Raw genomic sequence first — 25,725 nt, 5'->3', positions numbered from 1 at the left:
CGTAGGTGGAGTTACTGTACTCCAAATGAGTTAGCAATCTCCAGCTCCCTTTCAGTCCAAATAATGGTAGTTAAGGCAACTGTGACCTAGAACCATCTAACTAAACCACTAATTCTCTTCTTCTTACTTTCTAAAAGCATTAGGCAATGTGATACAAGATCAAGTTCACAACAAAAGAAACAAGCAATAAAAAGAGCAACAAGATGTCAACAACAATGCTAATGAATCGAAATAGGCCACACACGGCTTCACTAGACTTCAAGATGAACAACAACAAGAAGATAACAACAATAATGAATCGAAAGAGCCCCACACAACTTCACTATGTCACGGTTTAAAACATTGAACTAAATCGAACAAATCAAAATTTAAGCTAATATTACCAGTCTTCGTCGGTGGGTAGCAAAACTCATTGAACCTCCTGGGTGCAATGAGCCACCCGTTTGAGACGCTCTATTTTCCTTTGCCCGTTCCCTCCTCGCCACAAATTCAGGAGTATCCCATTTTTCCAAGAACTTAACCCACACATCAGCATTCAGCCAACCAGGTTTTTTTAAGCTCCTCCGGGCCAAATATAAGTGTTCTTTGATCCGTAGAGCTACTTTGAACTTGAAAATACGTTGTATTTTATTTTCATGACAAGAATTCCATGCACACTTTGTCTGCAAAATAGTTTAATCTAAAGTCATGCAATGAGTTGACAGATACAACGGTAAATTTATCATTGATATCATACTAAAATATTAAATTCTTTGATTTTGATTATACCACAAACTGGTTCCACATAAGAACTCTGACGTTGAGTTTAATCTCGTTCCAACTACCCCACGGCTGCGTGTAAAATGGTTTAATTATTTCTATAATCATATGTCCACCGCTAGATGCAGGAATGAACCTGCAATAAAATTATATTAAATTATCTTATCTTTTAAAAATGTCAAAAATTACAGAAAAACATAAGTTTTACTTACCTATTACCACCATCAGGGGCGATAATTAGTTTGTCGTTGCCGTCATATTCTACTACCTCTTTAAATTTTGGAAACTGGGAAGTAGCTTTTGTAGCATTAGATGTTGTAGCACTATCAATGGATGGCGATTTTGATGTGCTAGCACCTTCAATTCTCAATCCATAAATGCTAGGTGTGGATGATGTTGAAGGTATAGATGAAGATCTACTATGCAGACTAGTGTGGGGAGAAGAGGGCTGGAACTGGTGAGGCGGCGGGGGCATGAAAAATGTATTTGGTAGTGAAATATTTGTCCTTGAAGGAGGAAGAATATTTGTAGTAGCTTGTTGAAGAGTTGTGGTAACAGTTGGTGGTAGTGGTGTATATTGACCTGCGGGAAGATTATCAGTTCCTTTCTTATGTCTTCCTTTACCAAGACCTTTTGATGCCATTGATTATCTTTATTAAGCACCTGAAAAAAAGAACCACAATATAAAATAATTAGTTGTATATAAGAACTGGTTATACAGAGCAAGTTCAACCATTGAATCTTCACATATAAAGGTAACAAATTCAACTTGCTAATGTAGAATAAGTACCTTTAACAGTCCATATTGCAAAACAAATATGTTTATTATGTAATACACACTCGTAAAAGTAACTCCTTGTTTTGACTACTCAACTTAAAAATGACAGGTTTCAGCACAGAATTCTAAAAATAAAGTATATTACAAATACAGATGCGTATTATAAGTCAAAAGGCAATCCTAACAAACATAAATTCCATTGACAGGTCCGAAGAACCAGTAGGTACTAATTCCCAGAAGGCTATGTTGCTTATGGTAATATAAGATGAGTAATAAGACGGTATGCTAAATTTGTCAAACGATCCTCCACGGAGCAAATGGGCCACCCAAATCCAAATTTTCAAAAACACACCTAAAATATAGCATTTTATTGTCAATTCAAATAGTAAGACTATCACTCCCTCTTTATATTAAAACACACCGCGACATTGAGTTGGCCTACACACCATGTGGCCATTCTAATAGTTTAGTAGATTAATTGAACCATAGATAATTGTAATAAGAAAAAGCAAGCAATAATTTTTCTATAGCATCAGAAGTTCCAAAATGAGTATTGCAAATATTCTCAACTTAGTTTTCCTATCACATATATTGTAATCATAGCTTAGTCAAACATTATTAGACCCTTAACGCTTGAAAATCATGTCAGTATTTTAAATATCATGCATGACCAAGAAGGAGCAAGAAGGAAAAATACAGATTCCATATGATATAGATAGAAGAATCATACAGATCAGTGCAGTGTAATAAGAAAATGCAACAAGACAAGCAAATCATGTTGCATAGTTACTGGCACTACAAATGTTAACAATGAAAAGACACTATATTGTCAAGAAAAATAGCAAAAGCAATAACTAAAATACAATTCAAGACCTTATTACAACAAATTACTACTATTAATAACAACTCAATCCTCATCGCTTGTTTCATAGTCATTCATCAATTCTTCCTCATCACTTGTTTCATATTCATTCATCGATTCTTCCTCATCACTTGTTTTATTTTCATCAAGTAACTCTTCCTCGCTTATTTCATTTTCATCAGTTGGATCTTCCTCGTCATTTGCCCCAGATGTTCCTTCTCTATAATCATGAACATTCAATCTAAGTTCGAAAGGATCAAATTCTTCATATAGGCCTTCTTTATGCTGCAACTCGCCTGTTAATTCATCATCCACCCTTTCTTCAGTACTTGAAATGTCATTCTGATATGCTACATATAATGCATCGTCCACTACAACTCTACCAACGGGCTTTGTTTTTATAACTACCCGCCATGCAAATTTATTCTTTTTCAAAGTATAAGGAGCGTAATACACTTGTTTCACATTTTACGCAATGATAAATGGATCATAGAGTCCATACTCCCTTGTACGCTTAATTTCAACTATTTTGTACTGAGGGTGCACCTTTGTACCTAACCAAGGCGTGGGATCATACCACTTTCACCGAAATAGAACTAATTTTTTCTTCGGCCAACCAACATGATAATCGAGTTCTAAAATCTCGTGAAGCACACCATAATAATCAACACCGTTATCACCTTTCACCCAAACCCCAATATTGTTGGTTTTCTTGCCCTTAGAGAACTCTTCTGTATGAAATTTTTATCCATTGACAAAGTACTTAGAAAACTTTCTGACTTTAGCATCAGGTCCCCAAGCTATATCACGTAAAAATTGGCCATTTGGGTCATAATTAAGTGGATTATAAACCTATAAAAAGTTCAAAAAAAATTAGAATTTATATACATGAGATTGAACATTGCTAGTAAATCGTGTTAAATATTTAAGTTACACTTACATATGCTCTAAACCACACTGAAAACATAGGATAAACATCATCATCCCCGTGTAAAGCAACGAAGTAGCTGTCCCGACAAAGTTATGACTTTTATTACTTAAAGCTTAGATAGACCTTGAATGATTGTCCTTAATATAAATATACTCACTTATAAAAAGGCAGGACCTCGGGACAATTTAATAATACATATATTGTAGCTGACTTAAGCTCCGCCTCATTCAAATATCGAAGTGGACCACCTTTCAGACTTCCTTTACCTGGTTGATTGAATATTGAAAATGATGGTGATGAAGGATCTGTATTGTCTCCATCATCATGTCTATTAGGTCGGTTTCTCAGACATGGTACATCATGTTCAAAATAATATGAACAAAAATAAGAGGTCTCTTTAGCCAAATAAGCCTCACATATTGATCCCTTAATTCGGGATCTGCTTTTTATGGTCCGCTTACATTTACCAATAGTCCTACATAGTATGATCTTTTAGATGAAATAAAATTATTAAAACACATAAAGGTAAATATTAAAAGTCAATACCTCTCAAAGGGATATATCCATTGACACTAAACAGGCCCTCCAAGTCGTGCCTCTAGCACAAGGTGAATTGGAAGATGCTCCATTACATCAAAAAAACCAGGAGGAAAAAATTTTTCCAACTTGTTTAAGGTTAAGCAAATGTTGATATCTATCAAAGATAGGTTCTCCTCCCTTAATGTGTTAGAACATAAATCTTTGAAAAATAAGCTTATCTCTGTTATGGGCTTCCAAATTCTATCGGTCAATGTACAGAATGCAATAGGCATCAATGACTCCATGAAAATGTGACAGTCATGGCTCTTCATAGAGGTCAAATTTCCTTCCTTCATGTCAACACACCTAGACAAATTTGACGCATATCCATCCGGCATTTTCAAATTATTAACCCAATCACAAATCACTCTTTTATCCTCCAAAGTGAATGTGTAACTGGCCTTGGGCTTCTGAATCTTATTGTTTAAGTATGTCAGGTACAACTCACTACGCCGACAATACTCCTTTAAGTCCATCCTGGCCTTCAAGTTATCTTTTGTTTTATTACTTACATCCGTCACAGTATTAAAAAAGTTGTCGAAAAAGTTTTTCTCAATATGCATGGGATCCAGATTATGAGGCAGAAGATTATCCTTCCAGTAATCTAACTCCTAAAATATGCTTCATTTAGTCCAGTTATGTGTAACACCATAACCAGGTATCCTGGATGGTGGAGACTCTGTTACCTTAAGTAGATTCCTCACTCTATCCCAAATTTCTTCTCACGTTAAAATTGGCGGTGGCTCCTCAAAATCAGTCTTATTCTTCATAAAATCACTAGTATTTCTCCTAAACTCATGTTGCATTGGCAAGAATCGATGGTGGCAGTCAAACTATGAATTTTTACCTCCATGTTTCAAAGTGAATGCTTTTGTGTCTTCCATGCAACAAGGGCAAGCTGACTTGCCCGCAGTCGACCACCCAGACATCATTCCATAAGCAGGAAAGTCATTTACAGTCCACATCAAAGTAGAACGCAATCTAAAGTTTTGTTTCATTGATACATCATATGCTTCCACACTTTCATGCCACAACAAGTTCAACTCATCAACCAATGGCTGCAAATATACATCAATCAAAACTTTTGGATTTCGAGGACCTGGAATAATGCAAGTTAGAAATATATACTGACTCATCATACACATTTTAGGTGGGAGATTACAAGGAGTCATAAACACCGGCCAATATGAATATGGTGTAGCTGAGACAAAAAATGGAGTGAATCCATCAGTAGATAATCCCAAGCTAATGTTTCTTGGTTCACTAGAAAAATTCGGATACACACTATCAAAATGCTTCCATGCTTCTCTATTTGATGGATGACATAAAATACCAGGTGGTCTTTTATTTTCATAGTGCCATCTCATATAAGGGGCAGAGCTCGTTGATGCATACAACCTCTTTAACCGTGGTATAAGGGGTAAGTAATACATCGACTTCACAGGAACCTTCTTCCCTTTGGCATGTATGACTTCCTTATAACGAGGCAGATTACAGAATTTACAATATTCTAAATTTGCATCTTCCTTATAGAATAACATGCAACCTTTCTCGCAATAGTGAATCCTCTCTGATGAAAGTCCTAACTTAGAAACCAATTTCATAAGTCCAATGATAGAGTTCATACCCTCTTGAGAAATTGAATAATCTGACTTAATACTCAGTAACCGAACGATAACAAATAACTTAGAATGCACTGATCCTTCATACAATGGATGACTAGCTTCCTTTAATTGTTTATAAAAGTGCTTAGTCTGATCATTTGGTTCATTTTGAGCCCCTGAGTGTGTCCCCAAAGCATCCCTGACCATCTCACTATATCGTGAACTTTCAACATTATTCTCTCTTATTGGACTTTCAACATAATTTTGAAAAGCAAAATGATTAGCAGTACTACTCTCTCCATGAGCTGTCCACACAGTATAATTCAAGATAAAACCTTTCTATAAAGATGTAATGCAACATCATCTAGACTCAATAACTTGCAACACTTGCAATTCCAACAAGGACACCTAATTGTCTCTTCAATAAGAAAATCATTAAGTGTCATTGCTTTAGCAATAAATCTAGTTAACCCAGCTTTATATTCCTCCCTCAACCCCTCATGGTTAGGATAAAGTCTATTATAGTAAGATCTTCATTTTCCATCTACACAAGAACGATAACAGTAATAATAAGGAAGAGAAACAAAAAAAAGAGAAATAAAACAATAACAGGATTGTTTAGAGATGCTACTATGCAGTGGACACAAACAGAAAACTAAGAGATTCAATATAAAATAGCAAAGCAGCTAGCAACAATAGAATATTTTAATTAAAAGAAGAATTTTTTTATCAATAAAAGGAATTCAATCCATGTGATAGCTTCAAAAACAAGATAAAATAAAGGCAAAAAGGGAGACAAGCAGACGAGGTAAAGAATTGAAAAGAAGAAAATAAAAAGAAAGCGCATGTTGAAAACACTAAAGAGGTTTTACTATGACCACGTCCATAAACTCTTGTACCACAAATGACACAAAAATGAATACTAGGGTCTGCTTATCAATCAAAGGTACTAAAAATAGACCACGCAGAAAATGGAATAAATTTTTACCTCGAATCAGTGAAGACGTGAATGAAGGTGGGAATTTCTTGATTGATCTTCAATACCGTCACCTAAGAATGCTGATTTGATTCTTCCAGACCTGTTTCAACAACTCTGAAAAAAGAAAAGCATTCCACATTAATGTTTTGAAGGACCAAAATAAGCACATCACATAGAACTATATAGAATGAACAAATTACAAATGAATACAGTAGTAACATGCGTGATCGCTGAAACAAATAAAGTTGCACATCAGATTCTTATGTCATTATTTAAGGGATATGTTACACATAAGAAAATAAATGTATTTGAACTTTTTATTTGATCGGGAATGCATCAACAGAAAATTGGGTAAGGCATCTGAAATAGTATCAGACAGTTAAGAGAGCAGCACTGATGAATGTACGCCCTCCAAACACTAAGCACCAAACTAACAAAACATGAATCCCATCAACTTATGTAATGGACATATTGGTCAAAATCAATATGGAAGAAGTGGAATGAGACAAAGGAATTCTACATTACTGCCAAATATGAAAACACAGGACATGATATACATCTCTATTTGCAAATGGAAATATGCATGAAAGGAAGAGATAGAAAAAAGGTTTAAGAAGGTAAATAATGACTAGTACTATAAAGTGGGGAAAAGAAAATAAGGACCCCTTAGGCCATAAAAGATATTACTACTACATTTGAAGCTAGTTTTGGTCATAAGATTTCAAATTTAATGGGAAACAACTTATAGCACAACATGTATTTCAACTCACTTTTAACTTTTGAAATTATATTTAGTTACATTAACTATGACTATTAGTTTCTAAAAACAAACACAACTCTATCTTTGACTCCATCTCTGTAAATTTCAAATATAGAGAAAAGTATTTGGAACCTATGACCAAACACCTAGTAAGCTTATTAATGTACTTCTTTTCACTTTTTTGGTGGTCTACTCCTGAAATTGCTCAACTTTGTTAGAGCTTTCTGAGAAGTTAAAGTACTATAATATCAAAAAGGGTTATAGGAGTTGGTACGTTTAATATACTCCCTTTTAGGCAAATTCTTACCAATCCAAACCAAACAATTCCATTGGAATCAAAAAGACACCTACTTTACTTCTTTATATATATCACAATAAATTACGATAAAGTAGCTAATGGGAAAGGTAATTATGTACCTTCGAATTGCTACAGAGATATCAAACACTAGCTCTTTTCTACAAAAATTACATAAAAAATCATACTCGCGTAGCATTCTCCAAAATTTCCCAAAACATATAAAGCAAAAAATCAAAGTCATTTTCACTAAACACAATGCAACTAAAATCCACACCTCGTAACAACTGACTGGAATTTCAATAAACGGAACCATCTGAGCCTGAGCATTAGCACTACTCCTATCCACTGTACCACTTTCCAAAACACGAGTATCAGTAGCATACAATCTCCACCGATGATTACCTCTCTTCCTAGAACCACAACATTCAATCGTAACCCTAGCTCTGAATTTCCCCCATTTCTTATTAATTTTCCCTTTGATTGGAATATCTGAACCAACATTGTACAAATACAAGTTGTCTAGGTCATTCTCAATGAATCAAAAGTAAAGTGCACTTGGCACTTGATGAAATACTGTAGTCATATACATTCAGTTTCTAGATAAATCCCACACAAATTTCAGTAAAACGTTTTGGCTCAGACAAAAATTGAAGAAGAACAGCAGAAATTGAACATGCAAATGAGAAGGAGCTAAAATTGTTACCTTAAATGTTCTCTATGAGCAAAACAAGGGTGCCAAATTTAATTTTTTCTCATTGTGAGGAGTAAAATTCTTTTTTCATGTAGTAAAAGTCTCTCTTTAATCCGTAGATGTTGATAGCTTAGTTGCATCTACATCATATTTTTTAAACTGAAACTGCTATTGAAAACTGTATGATATATCTTTTTTTTTTCTTGGTTAGTTGATTGTGCAGGTTCTGAAAACTGGAAAAATGATCGAGAGGGGAATTTTGATGACTTTTTCTGAAGGAAAACACTTTTCAATTTGTTATATCTCTATAAACACTACAAAGATGCCAACCCTAGATGGATAGCTTATTTGGCTTTAGCACCATCTCAACCAGATCTAAATAGCTATCTTTGTACAGTAACATTCAGGTACAAATTCTCTCAAACAAAGATCTTATTCTGGTATTGAGGTTTTTTATGAATTACTAACCTTTCAACAACAGCAAATTTTCACCAAAATGTTTGAATTTGAGTAGTGAGTAGTGAGCGAGAGAGTGAGAGGCGTGAAATAAAAATGGGAAAAGTGTAAACCCTAATACAGTGAGAGACGGATATATATTAAATTCATTAGTAATTAGTTTTTGACTGAAGTAGAAGGAAATTACTTAATATTTATATTTAGTATTATTTTGATTTCCGACTACAGTAGTCAGAAATTAATTGGTATTTATATTTAGTATTATATTTATTTAATTATTTCAATTTTCGACTACAGTATTCAGATATATTACATTGATTATTAATTTTACTTATTTATTACTATTTCCGACTATAGTAGTCGGAAACATTTAATAATTTATTTAAATATTTAATTTTCGTATAACGAACTGATTATACAATTACTAATATATTTATTTAATTATTTACATTTTCGACTACAGTGGTCGGATATATATTTAATTAATTATTAATTTTATTTATTTACTAGTATTTTTGACTATAATTGTAGGAAATATATATTTAATAATTTATTTAAATTATTATTTAATTTTCATATAAGGGACTGATAATATATTTAATAATATATTTATTTAATTACTTATCTTTCCTACTACAGTGGTCAGATATATACTTAATTAATTATAGATTGTATTTAGTTGTTAGCATTTCCGACTACATTAGTCGGAAATATATTTAATAATTTATTTAACTAATTATTTATTTTTCGTATTAGAGACTGATTATATATTAAGCATTATATTTATTTAATTACTTATATTTTTGACTAAAGTGATTGAATATATATTAAACTAATCATTAATTTTATCTACTTATTAGTATTTCCGACTATAGTGGTCGGAAACCTATATTTAATAATTTATTTAAATAAATAATTTATTTAATTCTTTATATTTTCGACTACTATGGTTGGAATATATATTTTCCAGAATTTGCCGCCAAATATTCTGACTGTTTTTATCACAAATAGCATTGGAAAAATATTTTGTAAAAAATAAAAATTAAAAATATGATTTCCGACTGAAATAGTTGGAAATTTTCCGACTACTTATTTCAGTCGGAAAAATGCCAATTTCTGGTAGTGGGCCTCCACTAGTACAATGTTCCTTTGGTTTGGGCACTCGCTAGCTTTGTGACCCCAACCTTGACGTTTAAAACAAACGATTCCCTTTGCATTAGATGTGGAAGAATTAGTACCTTCAAGTCATGGATACCTTTGGATTGTTTTATCAAATGGCTTCTAGACTTGTAGGACTTGTCTAAGGGCTTGTAGGACTTGTCCCACCTGAAGGTCTTCTTAGCATGATTGTTCCTTTCAAATTCAGTGGCCGCTTCTACAAGGTCCTCAATTCGGTCAAACTTGTGGACAACTAATTGAGAAACAACTTCATAGCACAAGCCACCCTTGAACCAAGCTAGGCAATGATTTGGAGGTTCGACTATGTCAAGACATAGGATCAAGTTTTGAAACTCATCATAATACTCCTCCACACTTCTATCTCCTTACCTCAAGTTGTAGAGCTTTGTTAGTTGCTCTTGTTTGTACCTTTCCGTGACATATCTCTCCCTCATAAGAGCTTTCAATTCATTCCAATCCGGAGGGTCAAGATTGTCATTCCTTGCCCGTTGCAACCATTTTGTCTCCCACCAAGTAGATGCATAACCTTCAAATTGAGCAATGACATGTGCGGCTTTCTTTTGGGAAGTTAACTCGTTGAGTTGGAAAATCCGATTACATTGTAACTCCCAATCAAGATAGAGAGATGGATCACTAGTCCTTTTGAAAGAAGGAAGAGTGATCTTAATGGAATTTAGGCCCGTGTCTCTACCCATATTGTCTCCTTGGTCCACTAGACCTTCTTGAACATGAGGTCGGTGTCCCAAGTTGCCCCTACCATGAGGAGCCGGTCCCGTCATAAGCTCTTTTTCTATTGCACACAAATTCTGCAAAGAGAGTTGCTTCATCTAACCCCTCACGTTCATAAAGACCCTCACCTTCCACATCATCAATTTGGATTGGTTGGTTTTGGTTTAGTGGTGCTCTCGGCATATCAAGGCGGTCTCGAATTTAGGAAGCTTCTTGATAGACTTACTTCGGTTTTTTAGATAAGTAGGGACTTGGTGGACGGGTTCATGGGTTGGTCTAGGTGGATTGAGCAATTGGGGAAATGTACCCGGGGTGGTAGCATGTCCACTAGTCAAGGCGTGGTAGTGTTTCGGACTTAAATGGTTGGAATCTAAACGAACTTCCAATGTATCCATTCTCCTTCAAAAGGAACCCTCCATCCCGTTCATCCTTTCCTCCATCCTCTCCATTCGACCACTAAGATCATGTTTCACGCTCATTATGGCCTCCAATAAAGCATCCATGGTTACCTCTCTCTAGGCTCTTGGACTATCTTCACCCGAAGCCATCGTACCTAATAAGAAATACTAAACAAAACACAAACAATAACAAGTTAAGGTTAGCAAAAATCACCCTCACTAACTCTCAAGCTCACACTTTTTCAAGTATCACTCAATTGGTCTCACAAGTGTTGGTACACCGTTTTTACTCCAGTGAAGTTACTTGGTCTCAATTGTGGCTTAAGATCGGAATGGATTTTTGTTTGCAACGACTCAAAATAAATTTGTACGTACTTGAGTCAAAAGGCTACAACGAGTTTTCGAAAAGATAAAAGCACACAAAGAAACGTAGACACGAATAAACGGATCCAAAACTAATTTACAACCTAGTAGACAATTACTAGTTTGTTAATTAGCAATAGAATCAACAAAATACAACTAAGAAACAAAGATTAGAAACTAATAAATCAAAAAATTCGAGCTTACTTATGTTGCGTGAACAGTAAAACGTGATGACATGGCAACCACGTAATTGGTCGCGGTCCCACACAATTTTTTTTTTAATCACCAATTTGAAGCTTTTGTCTTGATCCAATTTGAAATGGATGAGTTTGTCATTTGGTGGACAAAATTCAAGTGTTGAAAACTTTTTCAAATTCCAACTTAAAAAGTGAGACTTGACTTTACTATTCCCACAAAACAAGGTCCTTGAAATATGAAAAAGTGGTTGACAAGTCTTTGAAGTGATGTGTTCAAGTCTCTTTACCAACAACTTTTCAACTTTATCTTACACCTTTTTGGATAGATGTCAAGATGTGAATAACAACAAGATCTCAACAACAATTTCTCAAGAACACCAAGAACTTTAAAAATCTCTAACTCTTGAACCGATGATCGGAATACGATAAAATTTTGAACCAAGGCTATTTTCAACCTTCTAAACACATTTCAAACATCAATTTGTTCAATTTCTCAACCAAAAATTCCAGATCTGGAACCCACCTCTCTTTCTTCAAGTTTAAGCCCACATCAAGGGTAGAACACTCAAATCAACTTCGATTTAGCTCAAATTCGAACCCTAGACTCCTATAGTGTTAGAGAACAATAATCTAATACTAAAAACACAAGAAAATAAAAAAATCAAAGACTCAAATTTTGACCTAGGGTCAAAAACGGGAATAGTACTTTTTTTTTTTGAAATTTTTGATTTTGACACTTTTTTTTTTTTTGCAATTTTCAAGATAACAAACCCAAGATTGACTTCGTAGGAGCGAAATCAAGCTCGGCTTTGATACAAAATGATACAAGATTGACAAGGAAGACACTAACACACACCAAAACAGTCCATGATTTGAAGAACCGAGGACCCCTTTTGGTGACCCCTCTCGGATTCACTACACAATAAGAATACAAGCACGATAATAACAAGATTCTAAGGTGTTCAACACCTATAATCAGCGCCACAAACTAAGATTACAACACAATAACAAGAACAAAAATGACACAACAAGGTCTCGGGTTTGGACACCCAAAACCGAGAATGAACACAACAACAATAATAAGATAGAATGATAGATAACTTGACACACAATGCACAAACACTATGAACCAAAGTGTATATTGAACACTAATAACCAAGAATTCATACAAATAAAATCAAGTTCTTACGGTGAACTCAGGGGAACGGAATCCCCAAGCAACTAACGTTTCAAAACAAGCAACCAACACAAGTGATTCCACACTTGTCACAAGTGATATCCATATTTGTATGAACACTCTCAAAGAGCTCTGAAAATATCATCTAAGTTATGAGAAAATGACCTAATATGTTCTATTTAGAGCCTAGGTTACAACTTATTACAAAATAACTAAAATGCCCTTAATGAGTCAACACTCCAAAGCTTGTTCCATTAGTTGGCCAGTCACCCGAGCACGAGTTCTTTATGTGTTGATCCACAATCACGATCGTACTCATATCAAAAGATGTCAGGAAAAGAATTCTAGATTAAATATTCAAGGGATGAATACCTCAACAGTACAAATAATTTTGTTGCAACTTTTGCCAAGGCTTCTGAAGATGAGGAGCTTGCATTTTTCTTGAAGCAAGATGTTATGTTAGCATCTGAAGCTCAAAAAAAGAAGAACAACACTCTCAAGGTGATTAGGAAGAACCTTGTGAAGAAATGTATTGACATGTCCAATGAAATTGCTGAGACCAAGGAGGGATTGAAGCTCGCTGATATATTTACCAAAGCTCTTCCCAAATTTAGATTTGAAACTCTTCGTGAACAACTTGGAGTTACCAGCAAACATCTCAAGGAGGAGTGTTGAAGTATTGAGTTATTTGCTGTTATTTTTCTTTTTAGTTTAGTAATTTTATTTTTGAAATTCAGTTATTTAAGTTGATATATAATAGGATTTATTAGTATTCTAGTTGAAGGTAGAATAGGATTTTATTAGTTTCCTAATTAGAAATAGAATATGCGTATTTTTGTCTATTTATATTCTCACATGTGAATGAATAAATAAAAAGAATATTTTTTTTATCCTCAAGCGTTTTCTTCTTCTCTGTGTTCTGTAGAACAACATATTTTCACTCACTTCTGCTTTTCCTTCTCGATATCCTTGAAGCAGCTATATGTGGAATAGAAGGTAGTCTGATGGAACTTCTCTTCCACGTTTTGAAGAACTTGTGTCAGCAAGAGGACATCCGTGGATTTGACAAGCAGAGTTGAGAACTTGAGGGTTTAGCTTTAAGAGAATTAGAGTCATTATTGTCCTGAAGGGGTTGAGAACTTGAAAGCAAGAAATTATTTTAGTGCCACTTTAAAATACTTAGCAGGTTCACATGAAGGGGTTGGTTATGTTAAATTGTTACTAGCTGTAGCTTTTTCTAGAATAGTAAGAAATAAAACCTCCTTCTATATACTCGATTATGAATGTAAATTAACAATTCAAGTCACTTGTCTATTCTATAAGTTTAATGAGGTAAGTTCTCAACATATACAGAGTACAGATGTCTTGTGAATAAAAGAATTGCAATGGGCTCAACTAATGACCAGATACTGATAAAACAATCTTTACAATTAAGTTCTAGTAAAAGTTAAGGTTCTCTATGACGTGTTCCTATGACGGAAAAACTGAAGACCTACAAAGTGGACAAGATCTCTTCCCCTTCAGCAGCCATTGTTTTATGCATCTTGCGTGATATTCATGTTGACATTCAAGAGTGCCAATTGCCTCATCATTCTCATATTCGCATAGGCAAATAGCACATGTTTCTCCTCCATCGTCAGTACCGCAATGAGTTCTTGTTTTCATCATATTTGCTAGAGTTTCCTCTGTGGCCTCCTCCCCGTCCTCGCTGCCTTCCACCACATTGGCCACCAAAAGTTGCAATAATTCTATTAGAATAGCTAGGTCAGTGGCATCATCAGTCAATCTACTTCCAGTGGTATCATAATCTTCGTCAGAGAATTCACTTTCTGTTGTGTCATAGTCTTCGTCAGAGAATTCACTTTCAGTTGTGTGATAGACACCATCAATGGATTCACCTGTTGACTGATTATAGATGTCATCCCACAAGTCTGGATCCTCAATGTTATCAAACGAACTTTGTCCATTATATGTATTTCCAGGACCTGTGAGAGCTGAGTTGTGTGGAGCAAAGTAGTGATCACCAATGTTTCTTAAAACGCTGTGATAATTTCCTAGAGCTTGATTAATGAATTCACTTTCATCAATAACATAGACACCATCAATGATTTCACCCGTCGGCCGATTAAAGGCGTCATCCCACAAGTATGGATTGTCAATGTAATTAAACGAACTCTGTCCATTATATGTACGATGACTTTGGGAATTTGTGCACACGATAGAAGGAAACTGATCATCAGCTGCAACATAGACATGATCTTCGACATATCCACTTGTTGGATGATAATAATAATAACACCCTGTGTCATAATTCATCGTTGTAGCATAGAAATCTCTCAAGTATGGGTCCTCAATATTATCAAACCAACTCTGTCCATTATATGTATGTGGACCACCAATGTTTCTTGAAACATAATAATTTGGCGGAACTTGATAAAAGTGACGAACTTGATAATTTGAACTCATGATCGATATAAAACTAAAGAGAAAGAACAAACAATGTGCTTCTAAATAGAGGAACTAATTGAACCAATAGGAGTGATTGACTTTTGTAGAGAGCAAATATGGTAATCATGGAATCAGCAGTATGGACATGTAGATTTATATAGCTTGCTTAAGACGGCTAAGCAACTACTATTCCATGTAGATTTATATAGCTTGCTTAAGACGGCTAAGCAACTACTATTCCTAAAGCAATCAGAAATAGGAGGATTGGTGGTCACGTAATCTTTTTTCTACTTAGAGTGGAATCTATGCAAGTAAATAATTAAATTTACCATTACCTATCAGAAATTAAATGACAATTTAACCCTTATAGTTGGAGTCATAACTGATAGTAGTTTTTTTTTTTCTTTTTTTTTTTTTTTTTTAAAAAAGACATGATTTTTCCCGTTGAACTTGTCGTCAAAATTTACTTTAGCATTTAAACTAAACTTCTGTTTATTTACCTCCTTAACATCTTTAAAGTGTATTTGTTTTACCCTTAATGCTGACGTGACATTTAGAAAAAAAAAAAAAAGAGCGCGTTTATTTATAAAAAAAATTAATTTCAGTAATATTATATTTAAAATATAATAAAAATTAAAAAAAATAAAAAATGGACACCTTTTCTTCTTTGTTCTCCAAAATATCAACAACAACACTCAAATTCCTCCATTAACACTTTCCTTCAATTTTTTCCATTTTCTTCCATTAACGCCGTCAAAGAACAACCACGAAGATACCAAATTAAATGTTTTCCTCCATTGAACACCATCTCAACCTTCAATGGAGCCGATGACCCCTCCAATTTTGAACTACTCATTACACAATCAAGAATTTGAAATTCACAAAATCTACAAACAAAAACAAAATTTTAGTAAATACCAGTCACAAAATCTACAAACAAAAACAAAATTTTAATAAATACCCATTAAAATTCAACATGATTCAAATTTAATGGGAGGTTACTTTTGGTTTATTAGGGAAGTTAATGACGGGAAAGCGACCATGCATCTCCATTTTATTTTGATTAATTTCCTTCTTCCTTTCTTCTCTTCTTAATTCTTATTTTAATGAATTGATTGTAAGTTTTCTTATTTTCAAAAAAAGATTTGTCTCTAACTTATGAGTATTTTTAATTATTTTATGAACTCAGGGGTATAAGTCACTGGTTTATATTTTTTTTTTTTTACACAAAAAAAAAAAGGCAAAATGATCTTTTGGACTCCTGTACTAGGTTAGTTTTGTAAGGTGGACACTTCTACTTACATGTTTGTCATCTGGACCCCTAAACCCACTAAAAAGTTATTTTTTAAACCCTTTGACTGTTGACTTTGTCTACGTGGCATTAAATGACTGACTAGGATAAGGAGAGTGTAGTCACTCGCCTGGGGTGCGAGTAGGGGTCAATTTTTGACCAATTTTACATTAAAATAATTTTTTAAAAAAATAAAAATAATATTAAAATTAAAAAAAAATAAAACTATCTTTTTTTCCTCCATATTTTTTAACTTAAAAATATTTTTAAAAATAATAAATTAAAAAAAAAAAAAAATCCCCTTCCCCAAGCCCCCCGTCCAGACCCTCCCCACTCACCCCAGCCCCTCCCCACCCACCCTAGCCCTTCCAGGCCTAGTCCTCATCCAGTACCCTCATTCCCCCAACCTCAGCCTTCTCCCTCGCTACCCCCCTCCCCCACCATTTTCCCATCCTTCTTCCCTAAGCTCTTCTCCCCCATCTCAACCCCCAGCCCCTCTCCCCCGCCACCCCATCAGCTCCCAAGCAAAGAAACCTCCATTTACAAAAACATCGATTCACAAAATTCACTCAATTCAAGAATTTTCAACTTTCTTGAATTATTTAAATCACAAAAAATTCAAAAAATAAAAAACAAAAATTGTATTTTTATATTGAATTTCAAATTTCTCGAATTACCCAAATCACAAAAAATTCAAAGAAAGCATAAAAATTGAGTCTTTATATTGAATTTCAAGTTTCTTAAATTGCCCAAATCACAAAAATCTCAAAAAAAAAATCTTTCTTAAATTTTTTTGCCCTCACTTTTCAATTTTTCCGTAGAGCAAGAAGAATAAGAAGATGAAGATGATAAAAGGAAAAGAAGAATGAGAAGAGGAGGGAGAAGATTAAGAAAAAGAAAGAAGAAGAAGAAATAGAGAGAAAGAACCAGAAAAGAAAAGAAAAAGGGGAAGAGAGAGAAAAAGGGGGCAGGGGTTATTTTGTTTGTTTGTTTATTTATTTATTTTTTACATATAAAAATAACGTGGCAGATAACGTGGCACATATGACAGCTAACGTGGGAGAGTGTATTACACTCACCAAAAAAATATTTAAAATATTACTTTTTAGTAGGTTCAGGGGTCCAGATGATAAACATGTAAGTAGAAGTGTCCAACTTACAAAATCGACATAATACAGGGGTCCAGAAGGTCATTTTATCCAAAAAAAAATAAGGAGAGTGGGGAGGGAGAAAGAGGGGGGAGGGGAGAGGGGAGGAGGGGAAGGGGGAGGGGGCTGCGTTTGCAGGGGGTGGAGGTAAGGGCTGGAAGAGAGAAAATAGAGAGGGGCGGGTAGGCAGCGTGGGTCGGTGGGTGTGAAGAAGAAAGAAAATGGGGGGTGGGGGTGCCTTTTCTATTATATATATATATATATATAAATAAATAAATAAAATAGTACATATATATTTTTATTTTTTAAAAAAATATATAAAAATAATGTGTGGGGGATTAATTTTTTTATAAAAATAGTAATTTCTTACGTGGCAACGACGTGACACCGACGTGGCGTTGATGTGTAGGCAAGTGTGACACACTCTCTGTTATAAGAGTGGTATTCAGTTTTGAGGGATGAGACTAATACACTGTAAATATGTTAAGGAGGGTAAATAAACAGAAGTTTAGTTTAAGGTCTAAAGTAAGTTTTGGCGACAAGTTCAGAGGGAAAAATATGTCTTTTCTCTTTTTTTTTTATTTTATAATAAAATATAATAATTTGGGGTATGGTTTTAAAATTTTAAAAAATTCAAAAACTATATTTTGGCCCAAAAGTAACTTTTTTCTAGATTTTGTGATCTTGAAATTTTTGTCAAATATTTCTTTGTCAAAACTTGATAAATTTTATGGGAGCACACATAGAATTTTGTATATTTCCAATACTCCCTTCTTTCCTTCTTCGCCGTGCCGCAAACGTCGATAGAAAGATCGATGGTTTTTTCCGACGAGTGGAAGTCACTATGGCCAACATACTACATATCCTTGTAGTACATAGAATGTGTAATATGTATTCACTTGTCTCAATCTGAAAATGTATTTTTCGTTGTACATAGTATATATCACGTGTATCTACTCGTCTTTATTTGAAATTGTGTTTCGAGCATCACATAGGAATTGCGCAATAATGTATTTATTTCTGGGATTTGTAATTACTTTTTTATCAAATACAAGAAGAATATTGTAACACCTAGGGTGTTACAGGGTCTAAGACACAAAAAATGAGCCTAAGTATGCTAATCCCTAGATTTGTTTCAATGAAATTAATTCAATACCCCGAAGTGTTTACCGATAAATTTTGAGAGGAATTATGATAAGGTAAGATAACGGGACCCTTAGGGAGCATTTCAAAATTTTTGAATCACGTTTTGGGTCATATCAGGACCCCTAAACAGTAGGGATCCACGTTAAAGGCGTGCCACGGAGGGGTGGCACCCTCTTACGCGGAATCAATGAAGGTTTGCGATAAAAGCGTGCCAAGCTCTTGTCTCTCAGCGATAAGGGTGTGTCATGCCCTTGGGTTGGCACGATAAGGGGTGCCACGCGTCCAAAACGTGGGCTTTCATTTCTTTTTAGTTTGGAACGAGGACTTTTTGGTCTTTTACCCTATTAAACAACTTTAGTCTCTATATAAATCTATTTACTCATCAGTTATGAGATTTTACACGTTCTTTCTCCTCTACATCCTCAAGAGTGAACAAAAAAGCTAGGTTGAAAGGTAATAAAGGTAGGGTTCAAGCTATGGGCTTCTCTTCTTGCTATTTTCGAAAAAAGATTTCCTCAAAAAGGCATGTTGGACTCTTTCTTATTTCAATTATAAATAAATTGTGATATTTACTTGATAGTCTTATGTTTTATTGATTGTTTAATAATCTAGGGTTGAGGAATTTGGTTATCATATACTTGCATTGATTTCTCCTTGTCTTAATGGTATTTACATGGTTAATTATTGGGTTGTAAACGGAAGTGTGGCTTACAAAAGGGAAATTTTGTTATCTTGATTTCATAATTGGACATAGTTTTTGCATGCTAAAGATATGAAGTGGACATGGTTAAATAAATTTAGCATGGCATAATTGAAATCGCTCGCAAGTCTTGGTATGACGGTACCAGTGTGAAAATGTCTTAATAAAAGACTCCATGACTAATGGTATGTGAAAAATATTTTAATTGGGCTTAAAGAAAATTGTGTAGCTTCACCCAAATAATGTAGTTCCGGGGGACCAACACTTGAAATCACGTGCGTCAACGTCTTGTCCTGAAATATGAATGACCACTATGTACTTGCTTCATACAGTAGTACACAGTTACTTTCTATTGTCTATTGGTGACTTTAGCCTAATCCTCGATCCATGAGGACAACATGGATTGAGGCCTTTTCGGCAGGACAAATCGGACCTATATAGCACGTGGGTGCTTGAAGGTCAGTGCAAGCTACATAGTTCAGGATTAAATTTTAAATGGTCATATTTCATGTTCATTGCCCCTACCCCGACATTCTGTTATTTTGATGGTTGTTGAACATATGTTTTATGACTGATTTTTAATAAATGTATATTTTATTCCTTTTCTTGGGTTGCATGTCAGTACTGACCGTCTCCGAGTGCTACATCATTTCATGATATATGCTCAGAGGCCTTTTCTTGTGACACTATGAAACATTAGGTAATTCGGTATTCCTATTGGACAGCTGGTGAAGTGGTGAGTCTACCATCATTCGAAAGGTCTTCTTTCCTTTTTAGTCTTTTCACTTTTTCAGTACTTTTGGTTTTCTTCTGGCATAATCGGGGTCATGTCCCGACTTGATCTGTATTTCATGGTTAGAGGCTTTGTAGACAGTGTTCGGTTGTAACTTTATTGAATTCAGTTTTAACTTACAAACTTGATCTTTTGGTTCGTTAAATTTCCTTTATTCCATAGGATGACTTCTACAGTTTCTTATTATTACTATGCTCATGAGGTATGACTAAGGGGTCATGTCAGGCCTTAGTTGGTCTAGAATGTCAGTCATAGTTAGGGTCCCAATTTGGACCGTGACATATACAAACTTGGAATTACTCTAATTGATATAAATCGAAGGATGTAATTGTGTTGATATAAACCTAACTTTTAGCTTGTTTAGCTAAATTTATTTTTCCCTAAAATGTTTATTTTTTTTCAAAAGTGTTAAAACATTGAGATTTTTGGTCAAGTTTATGAGGAAATTAAATGTTTCTAGAGAGTAAAATAAATAAGCTAAAAAAATAGTTTCTTCCTAGAATTATTTTTGAAAAAATAAACTTTAAGAATAGTTTTAAAAGTTTGGCCAAACACTAATTGTTACTCAAAAGTATTTTTTAAATTTATTGGTCAAACACAAACTGTTTTTCACCAAAATCAAAGTTACTTTTGAAAAAAATACATTTTAAAATAAGCTGATTTTTAAAAGCTGGCCAAACATGCTATTGTATTCATGATTAGCTTGCTTTTAACTTTATTTATTTATTTATTTATTTATTTTCTTTTACTAATAAATAAAGATGATCTTAGATGATCTCTACATTTACAAGTTGATTAAGTAATAAGTTTCTATAATCTTCATTCATTGAAGAATTAAGAGATTCATGCATTACTTCCTCACTCTATGATCTTCATTCATTGACGTGCATGGTGGTTTTGGTTTTGGGGAGAGAAATAAAGAGGGGGCGACCCTACTGGAGTTTGCGAGGGCCTTTGGGCTGGTGGTGGTGAACTCGGGATTTCCGAAGAAGGACGAGAACCTGATCACCTTTCGAAGCGCGGTAGCCAGGACTCAGATTGACTTTCTGTTGCTTAGGAAAGGAGATAGGGCGTTGTGTAAGGACTGTAAAGTCATCCCGAGTGAGAATCTTTCGACCCAGCATAGGCTCTTGGTTATGGATTTGGGTATACAGAAGAATAGAAAGAGGAGGACTAAGGAGTGTAGACCGAGAATTAAGTGGGGCGGCCTGACGCCAGTAAATGCGTGGGAGATAGGAGAGAGGTTGGCGGGGATGGGGGTGTGGGAGTGTGGGGGGGGACGTGGATAGTATATGGGACAGGGCGGCAAGGTGCATCAGGGAGAATGCAAGTGAGGTGTTGGGTGTTTCTAGGGGACGGGCCGGGCACCATCGGGGGGATTGATGGTGGAATGAAGAGATGGAGAAGAAAGTAGGGACCAAGAAAGGGGCATATGCTAAGTTGGGGGAAAGTAAGGACGAAGAGGAGAAGCGGGTAAATAGGAAAGAGTACAAGCTAGCGAGGAAGGAGGCGAAGTCAGCAGTCACGGCAGCTAAGACGGCCGCTTTTGAGAGCTTGTATGCAGGGTTACAGGAGAAAGGAGGGGAGAAAAAGTTGTTTAGACTATCTAAGGCTAGGGAGAGGAAGGGTCGTGACCTCGATCAGGTGAGGTGCATTAAGGGGGAGGACGGTAGAGTGTTGGTGGAGGACGGCCACATTAAGAAGAGATGGCAGTCGTATTTTCATAGGCTCTTGAATGACGAAGGGGATAGAGCTATTGTGTTAGGGGAACTGGAGCACTCAGAGGAGTGTCAGGATTTTAGCTATTGCAGACGTTTTAAGGTAGAAGAGGTTAGACAGGCTGTCCGCAGGATGCGAAGGGGTAGGGCGACGGGGCCGGATGAGATACCGGTGGAGTTTTGGAAGTTCGTTGGAGAGGCTGGTGTAAGGTGGTTGACTGGATTGTTTAATGAAATCTTCAGGACGGCAAAGATGCCCGAGGCGTGGAGGTGGAGTACCATGGTCCCTCTCTATAAGAATAAGGGGGACATTCAGAGTTGCAATAACTATAGGGGGATTAAGTTATTGAGTCACTCTATGAAGATCTGGGAGAGAGTAGTCGAGGTGAGGCTGAGACGGATAGTGTCTATTTCGGAAAACCAGTTCGGATTTATGCCCGGCCGCTCGACGACGGAGGCAATCCACCTGGTGCGGAGGTTGGTGGAGCAGTATAGGGAGAGGAAGAAGGATCTACACATGGTGTTTATCGGCCTGGAGAAGGCATACGACAAAGTCCCCAGGGAGGTGCTTTGGAGATGCTTGGAGGTGAGTGGAGTACCGCTGGCAAATACCAGAGTAATTAAGGATATGTATGATGGAGCGAAAACCCAGGTGAGGACGGCGGGAGGGGAATCGGAGCATTTCACTGTCCTGATAGGATTGCATCAGGGATCTACTCTTAGTCCCTTTTTGTTTGCGTTGGTGATGGATGTGTTGACGCGGCGCATTCAAGGGGAGGTGTCGTGGTGTATGCTTTTTGCAGACGATGTAGTTCTAATAGATGAGACTCGAGGGGGTATGAATGACAAATTAGAGGTGTGGAGGCAAACTCTTGAGTCTAAAGGGTTCGGGGTGAGCAGAAGCAAGACAGAGTATGTGGAATGCAAGTTTAATGACGTGAGGCGGGAGAATGAGGTAGTAGTGAAGCTGGAAGCACAGGAGGTATGTAAGAGGGATAAGTTCAAGTATCTTGGGTCCGTGATCCAGAGTAACGGTGAGATTGACGAGGATGTCTCGCACTGTATTGGGGCGGGATGGATGAAGTGGAAACTCGCGTCGGGGGTGCTGTGTGATAAGAAGGTGCCGCCCAAGCTTAAAGGCAAATTCTACAGGGTGGTAGTCCGTCCGGCCTTGTTGTATGGAGCGGAGTGTTGGCCAGTTAAGAACTCCCACATCCAAAAAATGAAGGTGGCAGAAATGCGGATGTTGCGCTGGATGTGTGGACTGACTAGAGGGGATAGAGTTCGGAATGAAACTATCCGGGAGAAGGTTGGTGTGACTTCAGTGGAGTGCAAGATGCAGGAAGCACGATTGAGATGGTTCGGTCACGTGAAGAGGAGGGGCATGGATGCCCCGGTCCGTAGGTGTGAGAGGCTAGCGTTGGATGGTTTTAGGCGGGGTAGGGGTAGGCCGAAGAAGTACTGGGGTGAGGTGATTAGGCGGGACATGGAACAGTTACAGCTCACCGAGGACATGACCCTAGATAGGAAGGTCTGGAGGGCGCGAATTTCGGCAGAGGATTAGGGCCAGTTTGGGTCGCTAGTGTAGGGAAGTACTTGGTGGGGGTTTTATTCCTGTTATGATTCCTTGTTCCGTGTTCCATGTTTTATTACGAATTTGTGTGCTTTCCTCTGTTTTATAGTACTTATGGGTGCCGTATTTATGTTATGTAATCTGCTTCTGTGCTTTACTATGTGTTTGTGTGGTATCTCGTACCTTGAGCCGGGGGTCTATCGAAAACAACCTTTCTACTTCACCAGAGGTAGAGGTATGGTCTGCGTACATCTTACCCCTCCAGACCCCACTAGGTGGGAATACACTGGATTTGTTGTTGTTGTTGTTGATACATTATATCCTGCCGATGAAACGGAAAAAATCTGAAAATTAGTATAAGAAAATTAGTGAAAACATGAGTTAGAATTTAAAAAATTGTATCTTTGCATTGTCTCTCCTTTAACAAAATCACTGCATTGCAGTGTTAGACTTCAATATGGAAGTGAGCCTTTTCAATAAAACAAACAAATTGGGCAGAGCTAAAACACAATACAAAAGCTTTAACAAAAGCTTTTTTTTTTTTTGGTTCCCATCTAGTGTTTGGTGTTCATATTTAAGCCTCGACTAATTCGGATCGCACGTTGCAGAGCCCATTTGAGGATAGTGTTCCCAACAGGATTTTTCTCATACCACTACTAAAAAAAAACGAGAAAAACTGACCATGTGTTGTGGTCAGAAAAAACCGACCACATATGGTTGGTTTTTCTTATTATTTTATAAAAAAAAAATTGAAAAAAAGCGACCACAAGTGGTAGCTTTTTTATTTTTAAAAAACAAAAAAAATATTTCATTCATTTTTATATTAATTATTATTTATTTTACAAATAAAAATTAAAAAATATCAAAACCGACCACTAGTGGTCAGTTTTTAATTTTTTTTAAAAAATAAATATATTAAAAACCGACCACAAGTGGTCGGTTTTTAATATTTTAAAAATATATATATATTAAAACCAACCACTTGTGGTCGATTTTTTAACTAAAAAAAAATTAAAAAGTAAATAAATTTTAGTAACCAATAATTATATATATGTAATTAAATATATATATATTATTTTCATTAAAAATAATTATATATATGTAATGTAATTTATATATAAATTTTTGAAATTACACTGATCACACGTAGTCGATAACCATTATAATAATAATAAAAATCAATCATTCTTAAATTTTGTGAAAAAATTACACTAAAAAATATATCAAATAAAATAAAAAAATTACGTTAAACATAATATTTATCTTTTACTTATGTTTTAGTATATGAAATAAATATTTTCCTTGTATATAGGTTAAATGATGTTAAACAAGCATAATCTTTGTATAATGAATATGTGTGTGTATATGCATATATACACATATATATCATACCGTTGAGATAATGATATTATGTTACTATTTCAGTCATAATAATGTAATATATAACCGATAATTCATCAGAATATAATGAATGTGTTCTATTATAAGGTAATATATACTTGTGATGTGATATATATATACTCATTCAGGAGTTCATAAATATAAATATCTTATATATATGTATGTATGTATATATATATATATATATAATGAATCGATCACTCATTTGAGTATGTATAAGAAACACATTGTGTTATATTATTGGATAATATACTTGTGTGCGTATGTGATAAATGTAGTACGTATTTAGAATTTGATATAGTTGATAGTGTGTATATGTGTGTGTGTGTGCGTATATATATATATATATATATATATATATATATATATATATATATAGTATATACATATTATACGATGAAGGTATACTAATGACATACATAAGATAATTTAATCTATAATTCATCTGAGTATTTGTGAAATACGTTGTATATATATTATTATGGGATAGTAGAATCGTGTATGTGATGTTTATAGTATGTATGTGAAAGTTGATAGACAATTGCATATATGTATATATATTTATATCTTGTGTAGTGACGTATGTAGTAATCGAAAGTTAGATAACTAAATGTATATATTAGTATAGTTTGAATGATACGTTGATATATATCATACTATTGAGGAAATAAATATACTATTTTAGGTCAATGTAGACACACGTATGTTGTTGAAGTTGTAATAATGTAAGACTAGTATTACGAGGTATATATATATATATATATATA

The 25,725-nt window shown here is 35.2% G+C and overlaps 2 protein-coding genes across 2 annotated transcripts; both read right to left on the bottom strand.

The window, feature by feature from the left end:
- Positions 1 to 305: 305 nt before the first annotated feature.
- Positions 306 to 6,602, bottom strand: LOC107879701. Its single transcript, XM_047396717.1, has 4 exons — positions 6,502 to 6,602; positions 972 to 1,422; positions 769 to 895; positions 306 to 662 (listed from the first exon to the last, which is right to left on the bottom strand). Exons 2-4 carry the CDS (start codon positions 1,400 to 1,402, stop codon positions 369 to 371), a joined length of 852 nt encoding a protein of 283 aa, XP_047252673.1. The 5' UTR covers positions 1,403 to 1,422; positions 6,502 to 6,602; the 3' UTR covers positions 306 to 368.
- A 7,508-nt stretch (positions 6,603 to 14,110) lies between these two features.
- On the bottom strand, positions 14,111 to 15,293 carry LOC107879702 (E3 ubiquitin ligase BIG BROTHER-related-like). Its single transcript, XM_016726666.2, has one exon. It carries the CDS (start codon positions 15,204 to 15,206, stop codon positions 14,211 to 14,213), a length of 996 nt encoding a protein of 331 aa, XP_016582152.1. The 5' UTR covers positions 15,207 to 15,293; the 3' UTR covers positions 14,111 to 14,210.
- Between the last annotated feature and the right edge of the window lie 10,432 nt (positions 15,294 to 25,725).

Source organism: Capsicum annuum, chromosome 9, assembly GCF_002878395.1.
Source record: "Capsicum annuum cultivar UCD-10X-F1 chromosome 9, UCD10Xv1.1, whole genome shotgun sequence".
In the NCBI taxonomy this organism is placed as follows: Eukaryota; Viridiplantae; Streptophyta; class Magnoliopsida; order Solanales; family Solanaceae; genus Capsicum; species Capsicum annuum.
Note: the sequence above shows the minus strand (reverse complement) of the source record. Positions and strands in the feature narration are given on the sequence as shown.